The sequence below is a fragment of the Pristis pectinata genome, chromosome 40 (genome assembly GCF_009764475.1).
Source record: "Pristis pectinata isolate sPriPec2 chromosome 40, sPriPec2.1.pri, whole genome shotgun sequence".
NCBI classification, from domain to species: Eukaryota; Metazoa; Chordata; class Chondrichthyes; order Rhinopristiformes; family Pristidae; genus Pristis; species Pristis pectinata.
This window is the reverse complement of record NC_067443.1, coordinates 3,652,694-3,672,592: the sequence shown is the minus strand read 5'-3', so window position 1 is coordinate 3,672,592 and position 19,899 is coordinate 3,652,694. Positions and strand designations below refer to the sequence as shown.

Below are 19,899 nucleotides of genomic sequence, written 5' to 3'. Positions count from 1 at the left end.
GCCGTCCCAAGCTGGGATGCATCCGGATAGGATGCTTTCTATGGTTCATCGATAAAAATTGGTGAGGGTCAAAGGGGACAAACCGAATTTCTTCTGAAATTCTCCTGAGGAAGTAGAGGCACTGGTGAGCTTTCTTGGCCATGACGTTATGTGATTGGACCAGGACAGGCTGTTGGTGACGTTCATTTCTTGGAACTTGAAGCTCTCAACCCTCTCGACCTCAGCACCGTTGATGTAGACAGGTGCATGTACACCGCCCCCTTTCCTGAAGTCAAGTGACCAGCTCTTTTGTGTTGCTGACATTGAGGGAAAGGTTGTTGTCATGACACCGTTCCACTAAGCTCTCTATCTCCTTCCTGTACCCCGACTCATCGCTGTTTGAGATACGGCCTACAACGGTGGTATCATCTGCAAACTTGTAGATGGAGTTAGAGCAGAATCTGGCCACGCAGTCAGGAGAATATAGGGAGTAGAGGGTTGAGGACGCAGCTTTGTGGGGCACCAGTGTTGAGAATAATCGTGCCGGAGGTATTGCTGCCTTTCCTCACTGATTGTGGTCTGTTGGTCAGAAAGTCAAGGATCCAGTTGCAGAGGGAGGTGTTGAGTCCCAGGTCTCTATGAGTTTGCTTGGAATTATAGTATTGAAGGCAGAGCTGTAGTCAATAAACAATAGTCTAACGTAGGTGTCTACTCTCCAGATGCTCCAGAGCTGAGTGTAGGGCCAGGGAGATGGCGTCTGCTGTAGACCTGTTTGGGCGATAGGCGAATTGCCGTGGGTCGAGGTTGTCTGGGAGGCTGGAGTTGATGTGTGCCATGACCAGCCTCTCACAGCACTTCATGATGGTGGATGTCAGAGCCACTGGTCGGTAGTCATTAAGGCCATGTTACCTTGCTTTTCTTGGTACTGGGATGGCAGTGGTCTTCTTAACGCAGGTGGGAACCTCAGACTGAAGCAGGGAGACTGAAGGGACAGGAATAAAACATGGAGGACCCTGAGCGGTGGGTGTGGAGAGGGTGGTCCCTCCCGTAGGACATCACTGGTTAAAATTAAAGGGGGTGGCCCATCCGAGATGGAGATGTGCTTGAAGGTTTCTCCGAGAGCCCTGAGTCACACAGCACAGAACAGGCCCTTTGGCCCACCTCGTCTGTGCCGGCCAAGTTAGTTTACCTACCCATTTGGCCTGTATCCCTCTGAACCTTTCCCATCCGTGGACCTGTCCAAGTGTCTTTTAAATGTAGTTAATGTACCTGCCTCTGTTACGAGCCAGGTTGCTATTTGGTGAAGGTCCCTTTAAGGCACCTGGACAGTAGAGTAGTCGTGTGTGTGTGTGGTGTTATCAAGGCAGCAAGATAACAACGTGCTGACGGTTTTGTTCAGTGAATCGAAGTGAGTCAAGGAGAGAGAGAGAGGGAGAGAGAGAGGGAGAGGGAGACACTGGCTGCTGGTCTCTGTGTCGATGGATGAAGAACAATAACTGTGTTTGTCACCACAACCCATGTATGGATTTTTGGATTAATTCAGTGGAGACCACTTTGACGTTAACCTGTAGTGGGAAGCGGGTATTTCTGTGGGCAGCCACGTATCGAACGCCTTCGGGGTGGTAGATACTTCGGAACAAAGCAGTGGAGATCATCGGAGATCGAGGTGTCGTCTGGGTTCCGTCGTGGAACACGTGGGTTTCGTAAATTCTCTCTACATTCTCCCTTCAGTCAACGGTGGTTTTTGCAGAAGCCTTTGCTCGCGTTTCACCTGATGACTTGCTGAACTGAACTTCGAGAACTATTCCTGGACAGGGTTTGGGAATTTGCCCCACACACACTTTGAGTTTAGTTTTGGGGATGATGTTTGATAGCTAACATTTTTACTTATTATTACTTATTAATAAAATAGTTTTTAACACTTGTACAGGGCTTGGTCTGTTTCTTCTGTTGCTGGTACATAGAACATAGAACAATTACAGCACAATTCAGGCCCTTTGGCCCACGAAGCTGTGCCGAACATGTCCCTACCCTAGAAATTACTAGGCTTACCCATAGCCCTCTATTTCACTCAGCTCCATGTACCGATCTAACAGTCTCTTAAAAGACCCTATCGTATCCGCCTCCACCACCGTTGCCGGCAGCCCATTCCACACACTCACCACTCTCTGAGTAAAAAACTTACCCCTGACATCTCCTCTGTACCTACTCCCCAGCACCTTAAACCTGTGTCCTCTTGTGGCCACCATTTCAGCCCTGGGGAAAAGCCTCTGACTATCCACACGATCAATGCTTCTCATCATCTTATACACCTCTATCAGGTCCCCCCTCATCCTCCATCGCTCCAAGGAGAAAAGGCCGAGTTCCCTCAACCTGTTCTCATAAGGCATGCTCCGCATTCCAGGCAGCATCCTTGTAAATCTCCTCTGCACCCTCTCTATGGCTTCCACATCCTTCCTGTAGTGAGGCGACCAGAACTGAGCACAGTACTCCAAGTGGGGTCTGACCAGGGTCCTATATAGCTGCAACAATACCTCCCGGCTCCTAGATTCAATTCCCCGATTGCTGAAGGACAATACACCATGTGCCTTCTTAACCACAGAGTCAACCTGCGCAGCCTCTTTGAGCGTCCTATGGACTCGGACCCCAAGATCCCTCTGATCCTCCACACTGCCAAGGGTCCTACCATTAATACTATAATCCACCAACATATTTGACCTACCAAAATCAACCACTTCACACTTGTCTGGGTTGAACTGCGTCTGCCGCTTCTCAGCCCAACTCGGCATCCTATCTACGTCCCTCCGTAACCTCTGACAGCCCTCCAAACTATCCACAACACCCCCAACCTACGTAACACCTGAACCACTTCCTCTAGCAGCTCGTTCCATATACCCACCACCCTCTGGGTGAGAAACAGGTCCCCTTTAAATCTTTCCCCTCTCACCTAAAACCTACTAGTTTTAGACTCCCCTCCCCGGGGCAAAAGACGGCGACTGTCCACCTTATCTACGCACCCGCACCCCCCCCCCCATGGTTTTATAAACCTCCATAAGGTCACCCCTCACCTTCCTTTGCTCCAGGGAAAACAGTCCCGGGCCTGTCCGGCCTCTCCTTATAACTAAAGCCCTCCAGTCCTGGGAATGTCCCCGTGAATCTTTCCTGCACCTTCTCCAGCTTGCTGGCGTCCTTCCTGTAGCTGGGTGACCAGAACTGCACACAGTACTCCCGGGGTGGTCTCACCAACATCCACCCAGTCTTTGAAATGGTCTACCTAAAAGGGCAGGGCAAGCAGACTCAAGGAAGGACAAACACTGTCTTTACTTTCTTAGGAGGTTCGGCTCATCACCGAACACTCCAACCTCTACAGATGTACTGTTGGAAGTGTCCTGACTGGCTGCATCACGGTCTGGGACGGGCAATTCGAACGCGCAGAGAGTCGTGGACTCAGCCCAACACATCACGGGCACATCCCTCCCCACCATCGGGAGCATCTACAGGAGGCGCTGCCTCAAGGAGGCAACGTCCGTCGTCAACGATTCCCCCACCATCCAGGCCGTGCCGTCTCCTCGCAGCTCCCGTCGGGCAGGAGGTACAGGAGCCTGAAGTCCCCACACCACCAGGTTCAGGAACAGCGACTTCCCTTCAACCATTCGGTTCTTGAACCGACCTGCACAACCCTAATCACTGCCTCAGTACAGCGACACTGGGACCGCTTTGCACCGCTTTGAACCGTTTTTGTTCGAATTGTGTTCTTTCTTGTAAAAATGAGTATATTTTATGTTTAATTTATATTTTTCTTGTGAATGTTGTGTCTCCGATGCTCTGTGCCTGTGATGCTGCTGCAAGTAAGTTTTTCATTGCAGCCGTGCATAAAACAATCAACGATTTTGAGTCATTGCAACAGCAGAATCTTTCTAGGAGAGAGGAATTGCGATGATTCCAAGTGCTTCTCCTCAATACAAGATGCCCAGAACTTTTGGTCTTGAATTAAAAGGGTATTTATTGTAGACAAGTATAAAAAAAATGACTGTACAAAAGGAAAAGACTCAAATGCTGTACAATTTTTACACCGGTTTCGGAAAATTGGGGAGAATCAAGCACATATAGCGTCCGGGACCCCGCACCACTTCCCCACGGGACCCTGGGTTGGGTTCAAACACTCTGGGAAGCGGGTGAATCAAACAGGCCCAGGGTTAGCGGCCAGTCAGCGGGAAGAGGTGTTGCCCTTTTGTTGGGATGTGGGAGAGGGCCCACCGGCTTCAGACAGTTTCTGTCCCCCCCACCATCTGCGGTGCACCAAGACCCCCACCGACACCCCCCCCCCCACCACCCTCCTCCCCGTCTCCTGGATCAATAATAAGGTGCCTCCCTCCCCAGGAGGCTCCGATTGGCTCCCCTTCGTCGCCAGCGACTGTGTGTCCATCGTGAGTCTGACCCGTCCAACATCTCCCCCCCCCCCCCCCCCCCCGTTTTTATTTTTACATAGATTTGGTGCGCAAAATTTGGCTCCAACGCACCGCGCACCTCCCACGCTACCCTGCCTGCAGTCCGCCACCGGGCAATGTCGTGTGAAGGCAGCCATTCCGATTCCTGAGGCAGTAGATGGCGGCCATTTCGATTTCCCAGCGGCAGCCATTTTAAAAAGTTGTCCATCGTCTTTGACCAAACTTTGCGCGATCGTCGGCGGCGATTCTCGTGATCCAGCGGCCACTTTGTCAGTCACGGACCACCCCGGGCGATGGAAAGCGACCCCGGCCCACCCCATCCCTCCCTCCCTCCCCCCACCGTTCCGAGGGTCCGCGGGCCGAGGGATGGCGGCCATCTCGAGGGCCGGCCCTATAGCATCGCCAGGGTCAGCAGCTGCAGCAAGAGAGCGAGTCCCGGTGAGGCCCACGGGGCAGCCGACCCCCCCGTACTCCGCTGGGTGTCCGGCATCTCCTCCGGCGGCTGGTCTAAGGCAGAGAGAGGGAGGGGGTTAGTTTGGCGCCAGCATGGAAAATGGCCCCTCCGCGTAACCGCTCCCTCCGCCAGCGAATAGTCGCCAACGGTGTGTGTTTGAGTGTGGGGGGCGGGAGGTGGGGGCGGGGAGATTGGGGGGGGGGTAAGGAGGAGTGAGGGGAGGTGTTGGGGGAGGGGGAGTGAAGGAGGGAGGGGAGGGGAGTCGGGGTTGGGGGTAGGGGTGAGGGGAGTGGGGAGGGAAGGGGTGGGCTGGGGGTGCGAGTGAGGGTGGGGGGAGTGGGGAGGGGAGCGGAGGGGGGAAGGGGAGGGAGTAGGGCAGTTGGGGGGGGCGGGGTAGATCAGGTACATGGTTCCCTGCACGTGGCGTCACAGGTAGACAGGGCGGTGAAGAAGGCGTTCGACGCCAGTTGCGGCATTGAGAAGTTGGGATGTTACGTTGCAGTTGTCGGACGTGGAACGAGCTGCCCGAGGGAGTGGGTGAGGCAGGTACACTGACAACATTTAAGACACTCGGACAGGTCCACGGATGGGAAAGGTTTAGAGGGATACGGGCCAAACGCGGGCAAATGGGACCGGCTTGGATGGGAACCTTGGTCGGCACGGACCAGTTGGGCCAGAGGGCCCGTTTCCGTGCTGTGTGACTCCAGGGCGCTTACGTTTGGACTCAATACCCAATTCTTCACCTTTCGGGTAACTCCCCGGATCAGAATCGGCTAATTTCACCAGTAGTCAGTTTTCCCCCTCTCTCCATTGGTACTGCCTGACCCCGCTGGGCAAGTCTAAAACTCTGTTCCCATTCAAGTTGGCTCTTGCCCCATTGAAGATATAACGCAGCCCAGCCCAGGAACAGGAGCCTTCTGCCCCCCCACGTCTGCGCCAAGCACGATGCTGAATTAAACTAATCCCTTCTGCCTGCACAGTGACCATCTCCCTCCATTCCCTGCACATCCTTGTGTCTAAGAGCCTCTTATCGTATCTGCCTCCACCCCCACCCCTGGCAGCACGTTCCAGGCACCTGCAGCTCTCTGTGTAAAAAAAAATCTCCCTTGAATTTACCCCCTCTCACCTTAAATGTACACCCTCTAGTATGAGCTGTTTCAACCCTGAGGGAGAAAGTTACCGGCTCTCTACTCTGTTCTGTGCCTCTCGTAATCTTGTAAACCTCTATCAGGTCTCCCTTCAGCCTCTGCCGCTCCGGAGAAAACAACCCAAGTTTGTCCAACCTCTCCTTATAGCAAATGGTCTCTCATCCAGGCAGCATCCTGGCGAACCTCTTCTGCACCCTCTCCGAAGCCCCCACATCCTTCCTGTAACGGGGGGGGGGGGGGGGGGGGGGGGTGGAGGGGGCAACCAGAAATGGCCTAATCAGACTTTTATAAAGCTGCAACATAACTTCCTGACTCTTGAGCTCAGTGCCTCGACTAATGAAGGCAAGCGTGCCGTACGCCTTTACCGCCCTGTCGACCTGTGTGGACACTTTCAGTGGAATAATAAACGAATTACCAGATTACAAGTGCAGGACAGAGTGTTGTTTGTTAGCCCCCTCTCAGCCTAAACTGTACTGGGGTTGTTGAGAGGGTGTTCAACACCCGACCCTGCGACGCCAACTCACCTGCGGGCAGCTTGGCTTTTGTCGTGTAATGTTCAACGTGGTTCTCTCGAGCTAGGATTAAGAATAAAGACAAAAACTATTTAAATAAAATACGGGATCAATCGCAACCGGACATTGAGGCCGTGTCCTGAAGCCAGAGCACTTCACGGGGCAGGGGCGGATGAAATCTGTCCCTGGGGCGTGGTGGGAGAGGGAGGGGTGGAGAGATGGGGATCGGGGAGGGGAAGGGGGTGTGGGGGAGGATCTGAGTATGGGAGGGGGTTATGGGGACAGCTGTAGGGGATCACAGAGACGGGGAGGGGTTTGGGGGGGTCAGAGACGGGGATGGGTGTAGGGGATGGAGGGGGTCACGGGGAGGGGTGTAGGGTCACAGAGACGGGCAGGGGTGTGGGGGTCAGAGGGGGGTCACAGAGACGGGGAGGGGTGTGGGGGCCGGAGGGGGGGGGTCACAGAGACGGGAAGGGGTGTAGGGGAGGGAGGGGAGGTGGGGAGGTGTCCGCTGCGGTCTAACAGCCAGGACACTGACTCACCTTTACTCCTGAGGATGAGGACTCGGAGTTTTAGACACGGCTCCCGGCGGCGGTGAACTGCCTTCGCTGGAAAACAAGAACATAAGGGTGAGACCGAGACCGCCGGGACATGTGGGGGGAGGTGAGGGAGCGCCACGGGAGGGGCGGGCGAGGAGGGAGCGCCGCGCCGCGGGACGGTACGGGCATTCCCGAGGGACTCACAGATGTAGTGGTAGTGTCGTCCCTCCTGGAACTCCTTCCCCAGGCTGAAGGGGGTGAAGCGCTGAAACTTCTCCGAGAACCTCTCCGGACCGTGCGGGGCGTGCGGCTTTCTGCACTCCCAGCGCACCTGATCCTTGGACCCCACCCTGCACTGCCGGAAATCCTCCTCCCCCACCAGGTACAGTGTGTATTCTTCCACGCTCTGAGGGGGCGACGGGCCCTCGTAGTGAGGGCACAGGATGTCGAGGTAGTCGTTGAGCTTGACTTCCAGCGTGAAGTCCCCTCCAAGGAGCCTGGGGAAGAGGGGAGGGGGGAAAATCAAAGGGTTAAACACGTCGAACAAACATGGGGGCAGATTGTCCGCCCGCTCCCAGTTCCCATGCATCACCCCACCCCAATACACCAGCTCGGCCTGTGTGTGTCTATCCAGCACTGTTTCACCTGTTTGTCCTCCCCCGTGGGGACCTGGCTGATTGCTTATTGGTCTATAAGGCTGCGTCCTCAGCCCCCTACTCCACTCCCGATACACTCACGACTGCGTGGCCAGATTCTGCTCTAACTCCATCTACAAGTCTGCAGATGACACCACCGTTGTAGGCCGTATCTCAAACAGCGAGGAGTCGGGGTACAGGAAGGAGATAGAGAGCTTAGTGACATGGGGTCATAACAACCACCGTTCCCTCAATATCAGCAAAACAAAAGAGCTGGTCACTGACTTCAGGAAAGGGGGCGGTGTACATGCACCTGTCTACATCAACGGTGCTGAGGTCGAGAGGGTTGAGAGCTTCAAGTTCCTGGGAGTGAACATCACCAACAGCCTGTCCTGGTCCAACCACGTAGACGCCACAGCCAAGAAAGCTCACCAGCGCCTCTACTCCCTCAGGAGGCTAAGGAAATTCGGTTTGTCCCCATTGAGCCTCACCAACTTTTATCGATGCACCATAGAAAGCATCCTGTCTGGATGTATCACGGCTTGGTACAGCATAATCAAAGACCCCACCCACCCGGGACATTCTCTCTTCTCCCCTCTTCCATCGGGTAGAAGATACAGGAGCCTGAGGGCACGTACCACCAGGCTTAAGGACAGCTCCTACCCCACTGTGATAAGACTATTGAACGGTTCCCTTATACGATGAGATGGACTCTGACCTCACGATCTACCTTGTTGTGACTTTGCACCTTATTGCACTGCACTTTCTCTGTAGCTGTGACACTTTACTCTGTACTGTTACTGTTTTTACCTGTACTACATCAATGCACTCTGTACTGACTCAATGTAACTGCACTGTGTAATGAATTGACCTGTACGATCGGTTTGCAAGACAAGTTTTTCACTGTACCTCGGTACAAGTGACAATAATAAACCAATACAAGTCTTTCCAGTTCAACTACATCTTTCCTAATGATGGGTTTATTCTGATTGGCTGCGTCGCAGCCTGACATGGGAACTCCCAATGCACAGGCTGCGGAGAGCAGTGGGACTCACGGGTACAGCTCTCTCCCCCCCACCCCATGCCGATCGAGATTCCCATCTAAGCCAGTCCCATTTGCCCGCGTTTGGCCCATATCCCTCTAAACCTTTCCCATCCGTGGACCTGTCCGAGTGTCTTTTAAATGTTGTCAATGTACCTGCCTCACCCACTCCCTCTTGCAGCTCGTTCCACATACGGACCACCCTCTGGGTGAAGAAGTTGCTCCTCAGGTTATTAAATCTCTCCCCTCTCTCCTTAAACCTGTGCCCTCTGGTTGTTGATTCCCCAACCCTGGGGAAAAGACGGTGCACATTCACCCTATCGATGCCCCTCATGGTTTGATACACCTCTATAAGGTCACCCCTCAGTCTCCAAGGAATAAAGCCCCAGCCTGCCCAACCTCTCCCTATAACTCAGGCCCTCGAATCCTGGCAACGTCCTCGTAAATCTCCCTCTGCACTCGTTCCAGTTTAGTGACGTCTTTCCTGTAAGGGGGCGACCAGAACCGGACGCAGTGCTCCAGGTGCAGCCTCACCGACGTCAGACCGAATCTCTTGATCGTTGGGCACCTGGTACAGAAGTGGGGGGGGGGGGGTTGGTGGTGTCGGAAGGGGGCATCTCTTGTAAAACTGCTCCCAGGCCGGGCCAAGGTGGGCAGTCAAACGTCCAGGCCATGGGTGGTTGAGGGTTCAGTCGAGATTCAGGGGGAGAGACAGAGGGACAGAGAGAGAGACAGACAGACAGACAGACACACACACACACAGAGGGAGAAAGAGAGAGAGGGGCAGACAGAGACAGGGAGAGAGAGAGAGAGAGAGAGAGAGAGAGACACACACACAGAGAGGGAGAGAGAGGGATAGAGAGACAGAGACAGGGAGACGTAGTGACAGCCACAGCTCCCGGTGAGCCTTTGATCTCTGGGCTCAGGGGGAGGGAACCCCTACCCCCGGCACCGGGGCTGTTGCTGACGCCGGTCTGTGCCCTGGGGAGCGGATGGGACCACCCGGTCCCACAGCTCTACATCCCTCAGCCGGGGATCCCAGCTCTTTCCGCCCAGGAGACTCTCCACATCCCCCCCACCCCCCAACACCTTGGTCAGACCTTCGCCGGACGGCAGCCCCCTCCACAGGCTGCCCAGCAGTGAGAGGGTGCACCCCCCTCACACACCCCTCCCCCACTCCATTCCCCACCACCCCTCCCCGTCTCCGTGACCCCCTCCCCGTCTCCGTGACCCCCTCCCTCCCCGTACATCCCTCCCCATCTCTGTGACCCCCTCCCTCCCTCTACACCCCTCCACGCCTCTGACCCCCTTTAATATCTCCCCCCCCCCCCCAATTCCAACCTCTCTTCCCCGCCCCCGATTCCCGTCCCTCCACCATCGATGGCTGTTCCTTCAGCTGCCCAGGACCCTGAGCTTTGGAATTCCCTCCCTGACACTCTGCCTCTCCCTCTCGCTTCCCTCCTCCACCCGTCCCCGTCCCCCCCAAAATTCGATCCCCTTTGCCAACACCTCCCAATGTTCCTCAGGCACAGATTTCACTCCACTCCTCTTAGGGCACTTTTGGCTACTGGAAGCTACATTTGTTGATAGAAACACCCAGTCTGAAAACTTTCCACATTTCTCGTCGGTGTTGTGTTAGGGGAGATGTCGCGCCTTTAAGTGTCGGCCTGTGGCGAGCTGATCGACTGCAGAAGGCATCGCACAACTCTCTTCAATGGGCTTCTGCATGGGTGAAAGGTGCCAGTGGGGGTTTCCCTTGCCCTCTGTCATCAGCCGGGGGGGTGGGAGGTGGTGGGGTGGGGGCTGGTGTGCCTCTCTTTGGCCTTTTGTCCTGCCCCTCTACTCCCCTGGGCACAGCCGGTAAAACCTGTACTGCAAGATACCAAGCATCCTTGAAACCTTCCCATCCTGCGAGCCCTTTAACCCAGTCAAAGAACTCTCTGGCTGAACCACCTCACAGCTCCAGAGACCCAGGCTCGATCCTGATGTGGCTCTCTGTGTCCACGTGTGCATTTGTGTGTCTGTGTTCGTGTGTGTGTGTGTGTGTGTGTGTGTGTGTGTGTGTGTGTGCGTCTGTGTGTGTGTGTGTGTGTGCGTCTGTGTGTGTGTGTGTGTGTGCGCGTCTGTCTGTGTGCATCTGTGTTTCTCTCTCTGTGTCTGTGTGTCTCTCTCTTGTGTGTGTGTGTGTGTGTGTGTGTGTGCGTGTGTGTGTCACTGTATGTTTCTGTGTCCGTGTGTATATATCTGTGTCTCTCTTGTCTTCTGTGTATGTCTCTGTCTGTGTCTCTGTCTGTATGGAGTTTGCACCTTCTCCCTGTGACCCCGTGGGTTCCCCCCGGGTTCTCTGGTTCCCTCCCATGTCCCAACGACGTGCAGGGGTCGGCGGGTAAACCGTCTGCTGTAAATCACCCCCCCCCCCCCCACCGGTGCATGGGTGAGGGGTAGAATCCAGGGGGGAGTTGGTGGGAGTCGTTGGGAAAATGGGAATCGATATAAATGCGGGGTGATGTTTAGCAGGGATTCTCTCTCTGACTAACAACCCCCTCCCCAACAAATGAAGATCATTTTAATTTCCACCATTGCTCTTGCCTCTAGATTTATGACTATTATCGGGACACTTTTAACTGTGATGTAAAGAAAAAGTGTTCAAAATCATTCCCTTATTAATTCGCCGAAGCTTTATTCCGTTCTACATATTTGGAATTGGTTTATTATTGTCACTTGTACCAAGGTCCAGTGAAAAACTTGTCTTGCAAACCGATCGTACAGGTCAATTCATTTCAACAGTGCATTGAGGTAGTACAAGGGAAAACAGTAACAGAATGCAGAATAAAGTGTTACAGCTACAGAGAAAATGGTGGAAGGTCATAACGAGGTAGATTGAGAGGTCAGGAGTCCACTTTATCGTACCAGAAAATCAATTCATTGCAACAGTGCATCGAGGTAGTACAGGGTAAACCGATACAGAATACAGAGTAAAGTGTCACAGCTACAGGGAGTGCAGTGCAGGCAGACATTACGGTGCAGGCAGTCCTTCTATCTTTGCTCGCACTTTCTTTAGAAAGGAAATGTCCTCCGCTTGGTCGTGGAATCAGGCCCTTCGGCCCACTGAGTCGATACTGTTCGCCAAGTCGCCATCTGCACCAGTCCACACCACAGCCTCCATCCATTGCAGAGGGTCGTGGACTGGACACAGCCCAGTCCGTCACGGACACCAGCCTCCCCTTCGCGGACTCCGTCTACGCTTCCCGCTGCCTTGGGAGAGCAGCCGACATGATCAAGGACCCCCTCCCACCCCGGACGTTCTCTCTTCTCACACCTCCCATCGGGCAGAAGATACAAAAGCCTGAAAGCACGTACTGCCGGGCTCAAGGACAGCTTCTACCCCGTTGTTATAAGACTCTAGTACGATAAGGTGGACTCCTGACCTCACAATCTACCTCGTCGTGGCCCTCGCACCTTATTGTCTGCCTGCACTGCACTTTCTCTGTAACTGTGACACTTTATTCTGCATTCTGTTCTCCTTTTAACTCCCTTGGTGTACTTATGTACGGAATGATCTTCTGGATGGCTCGCAGACAAAAGTTTATCACCGTATCTCGGTACGTGTGTCAGTGATAAACTGATTCCTATGCATTTTCTGGTCAGTGCGGACAAACTTGGGTTGTTTTCTCTGGAGTGGCGGAGGCTGAGGGGAGACCCGATAGAGGTTTATAAGATTATGAGAGGCACAGATAGACAGCCAGAATCTCTTACCCAGGGTTGAAATGTCTAATACCAGAGGGCGTACATTTAAGGTGAGGGGGGGTAAGTTCAAAGGAATGTGCGGGGCAGGTTTTGTTTTACACAGAGAGCGGTGGGTGCCTGGAACGTGCTGCCAGGGGTGGGGGTGGAGGCAGATACGATTTAGGAGGGGTTCAAGAGGCTCTTGGATAGACACATGGATGTGCAGGGAGTGGAGGGATATAGGACAGGCAAGTGCACTAATGCCTCGACTTCCTCAGGAGGCTAAGGAAATTCAGTATGTCCCTGCTGACCCTCACCGATTTTTATCGATGCACCACAGAAAGCATCCTATCCGGATGCATCCCGGCTTGGTACGGCAACTGCTCTGCCCGGGACCGCAAGAAACTGCAGAGATTTGTGGACACAGCCCAGCGCATCACGGACACCAGCCTCCCCTCCACGGACTCGGTCTACACTTCTCACTGCCTCGGGAAAGCATCCAACATAATCAAAGACCCCACCCACCCGGGACATTCTCTCTTCTCTCCTCTCCCATCGGGTAGAAGATACAGGAGCCTGAGGGCACGTACCACCAGACTTAAGGACAGCTTCTACCCCACTGTGATAAGACTATTGAACGGTTCCCTTATACGATGAGATGGACTCTGACCTCACGATCTACCTTGTGACCTTGCACCTTATTGCACTGCACTTTCTCTGTAGCTGCGACACTTTACTCTGTACTGTTATTGTTTTTACCTGTGCTACATCAATGCACTCTGTACTAACCCAATGTAACTGCACTGTGTAATGAATTGACCTGTACGATCGGTGTGCAGGACAAGTTTTTCACTGAACCTCGGTACAAGTGACAATAATAAACAAATACCTCGTCGTGGCCCTTGCACCTTACTGTCTGCCTGCACTCTCTCTGTAACTGTAACACTTTACTCTGCATTCTGTTGTTGATCTGATGTGATGAAATGATCTGTATGGATGGCGTGCAAAACAAAGTTTTTCACTATGACAACAATAAACCGATTTAATTGGTTCGGCACAATATCCTGGGGTGAAGGACCTGTTCCCGTGTTGTACTGTTCTATGGAACAATGGACTAGGAGTAGGAATCGAACCACCCCCACCCCCCCCCACCCCAAGCCCTAACCCAGTGATGACAGAGTCTGACTGAACCACAGCTGATAACAGAGTGAATGCAGGATTGGCACAGATTCCAGATGCCTTCAAGATACGGGCCGGGAGAACATTCTCTCTCCCTCTCCGGGTGCCGTTGAATCACCTCTGAGGTGATGGCTCATTTCCTGCCTGCAGTGTGTTTCTCAACCAAAGTTTACTTTGCCAAGTTCGATGCTCTCCCCATCCACCCCCCCCCCCCCCCCCCCCCGGTGTGAGGCAGCGTCTTGGGACAGGGGGGCTCAGTCCGACCCCCGGGATGGGACGGTGTAATCTGGTGAGGATGGAGCACCCAGATTACACCCTCCCGTCCCTCAACCCTCCTGCCCCCATTCTTAATGGCTCGCAGGGGACTGTGATGTCCCGAGTGCAGGAACAGGAGCCCTACATCAACGGTGCTGAGGTCGAGAGGGTTGAGAGCTTCAAGTTCCCGGGAGTGGATCACCAGCAGCCTGTCCTGGTCAAATCACGTAGATGCCACGGCCAAGAAAGCTCACCAGCGCGTCTACTTCCTCAGGAGACTAAAGAGATTCGGTTTGTCCCCTTTGACTCTCACCAATTTTTATCAATGCACCATAGAGAGCATCCTATCTGGATGCATCACGGCTTGGTACGGCAACTGCTCTGCCCAGGACCGCAAGAAACCGCAGAGAGTTGTGGACACAGCCCAGCGCATCACGGACACCAGCCTCCCCTCCTTGGACTCTTGTCTTTACCTCTCGCTGCCTTGGTGAAGCAGCCAACATAATCAAAGACCCCACCCACCCGGGACATTCTCTCTTCTCTTCTCTTCCATCAGGTAGAAGATACAGGAGCCTGAGGGCACGTACCACCAGGCTCAAGGACAGCTTCTACCCCACTGTGATAAGACTATTGAATGGTTCCCTTATACGATGAGATGGACTCTGACCTCATGATCTACCTTGTTGTGACCTTGCACCTTATTGCACTGCACTTTCTCTGTGACACTTTGTACTGTTATTGTTTTTACCTGTACTACATCAATGCACTCTGTACTGACTCAATGTAAATGCACTGTATAATGAATTGACCTGTACGATCGGTATGCAAGACAAGTTTTTAAGATAAGATATCTTTATCAGTCACATGTACATTGAAACACACAGTGAAATGTATCTTTTACGTCGAGTGTTCTGGGGGCAGCCCGCAAGTGTCGCCACGCTTCTGGCGCCAACATAGCACGCCCACAACTTCCTAACCCGTACTTCTTTGGAATGTGGGATGAAACCGGAGCACCCGGAGGAAACCCACGCAGATACGGGGAGAACGTACAAACTCCTGACAGACAGCGGCGGGAATTGAACCCGGGTCACTGGCGCTGTAATAGCGTCACGCTAACCACTACACTGCCGTGCCTACCCACTTTTCACTGGACCTCAGTACAAGTGACAATAATAAACCAATACCAATGAAATTTAACCCGAAACACCTTCCGGTCAGCTTGAATGGAAACCCCTCCCCTTGTTCTTTTGGTTTGGTGGGGGGTTTTGCAGGGGGGGGGTAGAAAAGAGTCCCAACTTTAAAGCCCCTCCATGCAATATCAGACAGGTTCCAATTTCAAGGCTGTAGCCCTCCCCAATGCACCAGCTTCGTTTGGGCACCCCTCCCCCAGGAGTAAGCTGGTCCTCACCCTCCCTCGGGATATCCCCCCCCTCCCCCAACCTAAACTCGAGGGGAGGTGGATCCCCAGATTTTAGATTCTGCTGCTTCCCCCCACCCCTCCCAAGGACCCTCCCTCTCTCCAAGGACCCACCTCCAGCTCAGACTCTGGCTCATCAATTCGAACTCTGGGGTTCATCTCCGAAGGGGGAGGGTGAGGGGAGCCCGACACCATGGGGTGGGGGGGGGGGGAGCGGAGGGGGCGCTGATGGAGCTGGGGAGGGGAAGGGCAGAACAAACAATAGTTTTGGCACAGGAGGAGTCCATTCAGCCCATCGAGCCCTGCTGGTGGTGCAGTAATCTCACCCGCCCCGTTCCCTGGGGATCACTTTGTCCGACTGTCTTCGCTGCTGTTCCCTCCCCCCAAAGCCCCCGTCCTCCTCCCCCTGTTCCTTACGCCCCCACACACCGACCCTCCTACCTCCCCCTCCCTTCCCATCACCCCCCACCGCCGCCCCCGCCCCCGCCCCCCCCACAACCTCTGCTCCCCTCACTCACTCTGGCACCCCCAACCGGGCCCTTCCCCCTCCCTTGTGTCTGTACCCCTAACCCCATCTCTCTCCTCCCCCTCCCCTCTGTCCCTCTCAGTTTCCCCCCTCCCTACTCTGCCCTCCCCAACTTTTCCCCTCCCAGTGAGGGGGAGGAGTTGGGGGTTGGGGAAGAAGAGCGATGGGGCATTTCCTGCCACAGGCCACCACACCGGGACACAGACTTCCTGACAACACGGGTTACGAGCTGCCGCTCAGGGAGAAAACAATTCCCCCCCGGAAAGTCAGCACTTCCACCAATTATCCTCGGAGACATGGGATCTTAAAGGGGCAACACTCCGCACGGTGGGCCCCACTGCGGCGGGAGGGGGGTTGGAGGGGGGGGGAGAAGAGAAACCCCTCATATCACACACCGCCCTCTCTCCCTTCCTTCCACGCGAGATCCCGGGAGTCCCAGCAGGATCACAAGAGGCCAAGTCCCCAGCCCCTCCGTAGGGGGGTGCGCAATAACATCCCGGAGGCGATCCCAAGCGGATGCCCGCAAAGTGAAAACAAAAGGGGCAGGATCAGGCAGGGGGCTGAACCGGGGATAGGAGGACAGGGAATAGCCTGTAACTTTGACAATGCACGTCCCTAGATCCCCTCCCTCCCTCTGCATTCCCTCCTCATTTTCTGGGATTCACAGCTCTTGGAACCTTTTCCAATGCATCTCCCCTTCCCCTCCAAGTCCGAGATGAGTCCCAACCCTGGTCCCTGATGTGATACTCCTTAAATAGACACAGTCTCGTCGACTAATTCAACTAACGTCCTGGCACAGATATGCACAGAGAATATATTCAGGCAAAGTGTTAATTTTAGACCAAAAATATTTAGCGGGATACCAGTGCTGCAATGTTTATAAAAGGCAACACTTTATTTTGGAAGTCTTGCAAGTTGCCAGTGGGATTTGACATTGGGAGGACAGGAATTGTTGACTTCTCGGGTCGGCACACTGGACATTGACAATTCCTTTACCACCTAGTTCCTCCAGCAGATTCTGTCTCACTCCAGATCCCGGTCTCCGGATCCAATGCAAAACTCTGGGATTGGGAAGACTCAGCTCCAGGGACTGGGAGTCAAGCAACAGATATGATTGCAGGTGTGGGGACTGTGTTAGCATCTGGATTGTGTGGGGTGAAGGGCTTTGTTGGGAAAGGTGTCCCCACAGCACCAGGCTCTTCAGCCCGTTGAGTTTCCTGCTAACCCCTCAATTGCACCGATTCTATTTTATTCCCCTCACCAACCACCTCCCCCCCTCCCCAACCCCGGATTTACAACTCACCTGCACACACACACTTAGGGAGGCAAATTAACCCACCGACCCCGCGCGTTGGTTGGGATGTGGGAGAACGGGCAAACTCCTGACACACAGACACGGCGGGGGTCGGGATCGAACCCGGGTCTACCCGCTGCGCCACCGTCAGGCTCTCAGCAGTCAAGCAGAATAACTTGTGCAGGATTTTATTGAATAATTTGCTGCTTTTCTACACATTGACCTGGGAAGAGAGGGGAAAAAGAAGGGGGGATTTTTTTTAATTGATGCGGTGCTGGGATCCAGGACGAGGGCATTGGGAATGCATTTTAACAGGAGCTTCCCAACGGGTCGAATTACTAGAAAGAGGGGAAAAAAAATCAGTCTAGTATTGAGGGCAAGGAACCAGGAGAGCTGGCATAAAAGGCCAGCACGGGCTTTTCGGACCGAATGGCCTGGCTCGCCGTCGAGGCTGGCTTTCAGTATTGATTCGGCGACCTTTATTCTGGCGGACGTGCAGCCCAGAACGGACAAAGGTGGGTCGGGGCATGGGTTAGTACCGACGGGCTGAACGGCCGCGGAGAGTCAGCTGAGGAGGGGGGGGGGGGAGGAGGGCCCTCCAACTCGACTGCAAGACACTCAAATCTTCCTCGCCCCGCAAGATCAGAACGAAATGTCGGTTGGGCGGGGGGGGGGGGGGGGGGAAGTTTTATAAAAGTTTGGCCAAACTTTTCAAACTCGACTGAGAAACCCCAGCGCGAAACTAGAGGTGCGCCACTCCAAACCCCAACCAGCGACTCACTGAAATCAAGCAAATTACGGAATGAAATACAAGTGGGCCCCACCAACAGCCAAATAAAAGGGCAACGCAAATCCTCACGTAAGTGCGATCTCGATTACGCAACTCCTGACTTTTTGACAATCATAACAGGATATTCCGGTCGGCGAACTGAACGCTGCGCTGCTCGTAAATGTTATTGAAAATAGATCCCCTTCGTATTCTGGCGCCTGAGCAGGGTGCCTTGAGGGTTAATACACCAGGGCGTGATAAAGGCAGGATTTCATCGAGTAGGGCGCTCAGCCACGCGTTACTACCAGGAACTCAGGCGGCCACACAAAAAAAACATCGCCAACCCAACCTTGTGGCAAGTGAATCGCCACTTTCTACATTAAACACCTTTTACTCTGAAACTATCATCCCAAACACACCTCCCAACTTTCCAAATACTTTAACAAAGAGAACACCCCTTTCTCCCCCAAAATCCCAATCCTGAATTAAATCCCAAATCCATTCATTAAAAGTATTTTTTTTGCCAAACATTCTTCTGCAAAGAATAACCCCACATTAAATCCAAAATCCAATGTAGATTTCACACAGAAAAAAAAACATTCTCCACTCTAAACATTAATTCTTCAAAACAAACCCTTTTGGTTTAATATTAAATCCGGACTTTAAACAAACATAAATTTCTTAGTGTAACCAATCTTGCAACTCTCAATTTTAAGGCATTTAAGGGGGATTTAACTTCTTTTTAATATCATTTCAATAAAACTATTGCAACAGTTAAGTTTCCAGTTCAAAGAACTTGCCAAACCACCTAGTCGCAGTGTCACCGTGCTAAATTCAATCAAAACTTTTCTGTTACTTACGCGGGGTTGCTTCGGTTCCAGTACACGGTATATCTCTCAGCCACAGAGCGATAGACCCCAAACAGGACAAAGAAGAGGACCTTCCAAGTCATTTTAAGAAATCACACGTTCCCACAAAGTTTACCTCGCAAACGCACACTCCAGTCTCCAATGCAGCACTGATTTAATAGTGGGATGTCTCTCTCTCGCTCTCACACCCTCTGTCCCGGCCACGCCTATCAGCTGAGTCAGACCAACACTAAATGTTTGCTAAATCTCTCCTGACAGGGCGATCTGTCGGCACACAGTGGGAGGGGGAGACTCACTGACAACACAAGTGAGGCTTTGACCAAGGGGGTCCTCTCTGTGACCCCCTCCAGCCCCCTACACCCTCCCAGTCTCTGTGACCCCCTCCGGCCCCCTACATCCCCCCGTCTCTGTGACCCCCTCCGGCCCCTACACCCCTCCCCGTCTCCATGACCCCCTCCAGCCCCTTCACCGTCTCTTTGACCCCTTCCCATCTCTGACCCCCTACACCCTCCCAGTCTCTGTGACTCCCTCTGGCCCCTACACCCCTCCCCATCTCTGTGACCCCTGGCCCCTTCACCGTCATCTCTGTGACCCCCCCCCCCCTCCGGCCCATACACCCCTCTCCATCTCTGACCCCTTCCGGCCCCCTACATCCTCCCAGTCTCTGTGACTCCCTCCAGCCCCTACACACCTCCCCATCTCTGACCCCCTCCAGCCCCTACACCCCCCCATATCTCTGTGACCTTCTCTGGCACCTACATCCCTCCCTGTCTCTGTGACCCCCTCCAAAATCTCCACACTCCTCTGATTCCTGATTCCCCTCCCTCCACCATCGATGGCCCTGCCTTCAGCTGCCGGGGCCCTGAGCTCCGGAACTCCTTCCCTGAACCTCTCCACCCCTCCCTCCCCTCCTTCACCCCTCACTCTCCCACTGAGCCTCAGGACCCCCCCCCCCCGTCCCAACACCTCCCAACACGTCCTGGGTTCCGCATTAACACCTCGTCCAATCCTGCGCCCCACAACAACTCTACAATCCCTCCTAATGGCACAGTGGTGCCAATCGCTCCAAATCCATTTCCCGGGAATGTTTACAGACAGAAATGCGGT

At 53.8% G+C, this 19,899-nt stretch overlaps 1 protein-coding gene across 1 annotated transcript; it reads right to left on the bottom strand.

The window, feature by feature from the left end:
- Positions 1-3,964: 3,964 nt before the first annotated feature.
- LOC127587525 (ephrin-A1-like) lies at positions 3,965-18,954 on the bottom strand. Its single transcript, XM_052045922.1, has 5 exons — positions 18,784-18,954; positions 7,285-7,577; positions 7,084-7,149; positions 6,554-6,604; positions 3,965-4,934 (listed from the first exon to the last, which is right to left on the bottom strand). The coding sequence occupies exons 1-5, from the start codon at positions 18,873-18,875 to the stop codon at positions 4,819-4,821; spliced, it is 618 nt and encodes a 205-aa protein (XP_051901882.1). The 5' UTR covers positions 18,876-18,954; the 3' UTR covers positions 3,965-4,818.
- Between the last annotated feature and the right edge of the window lie 945 nt (positions 18,955-19,899).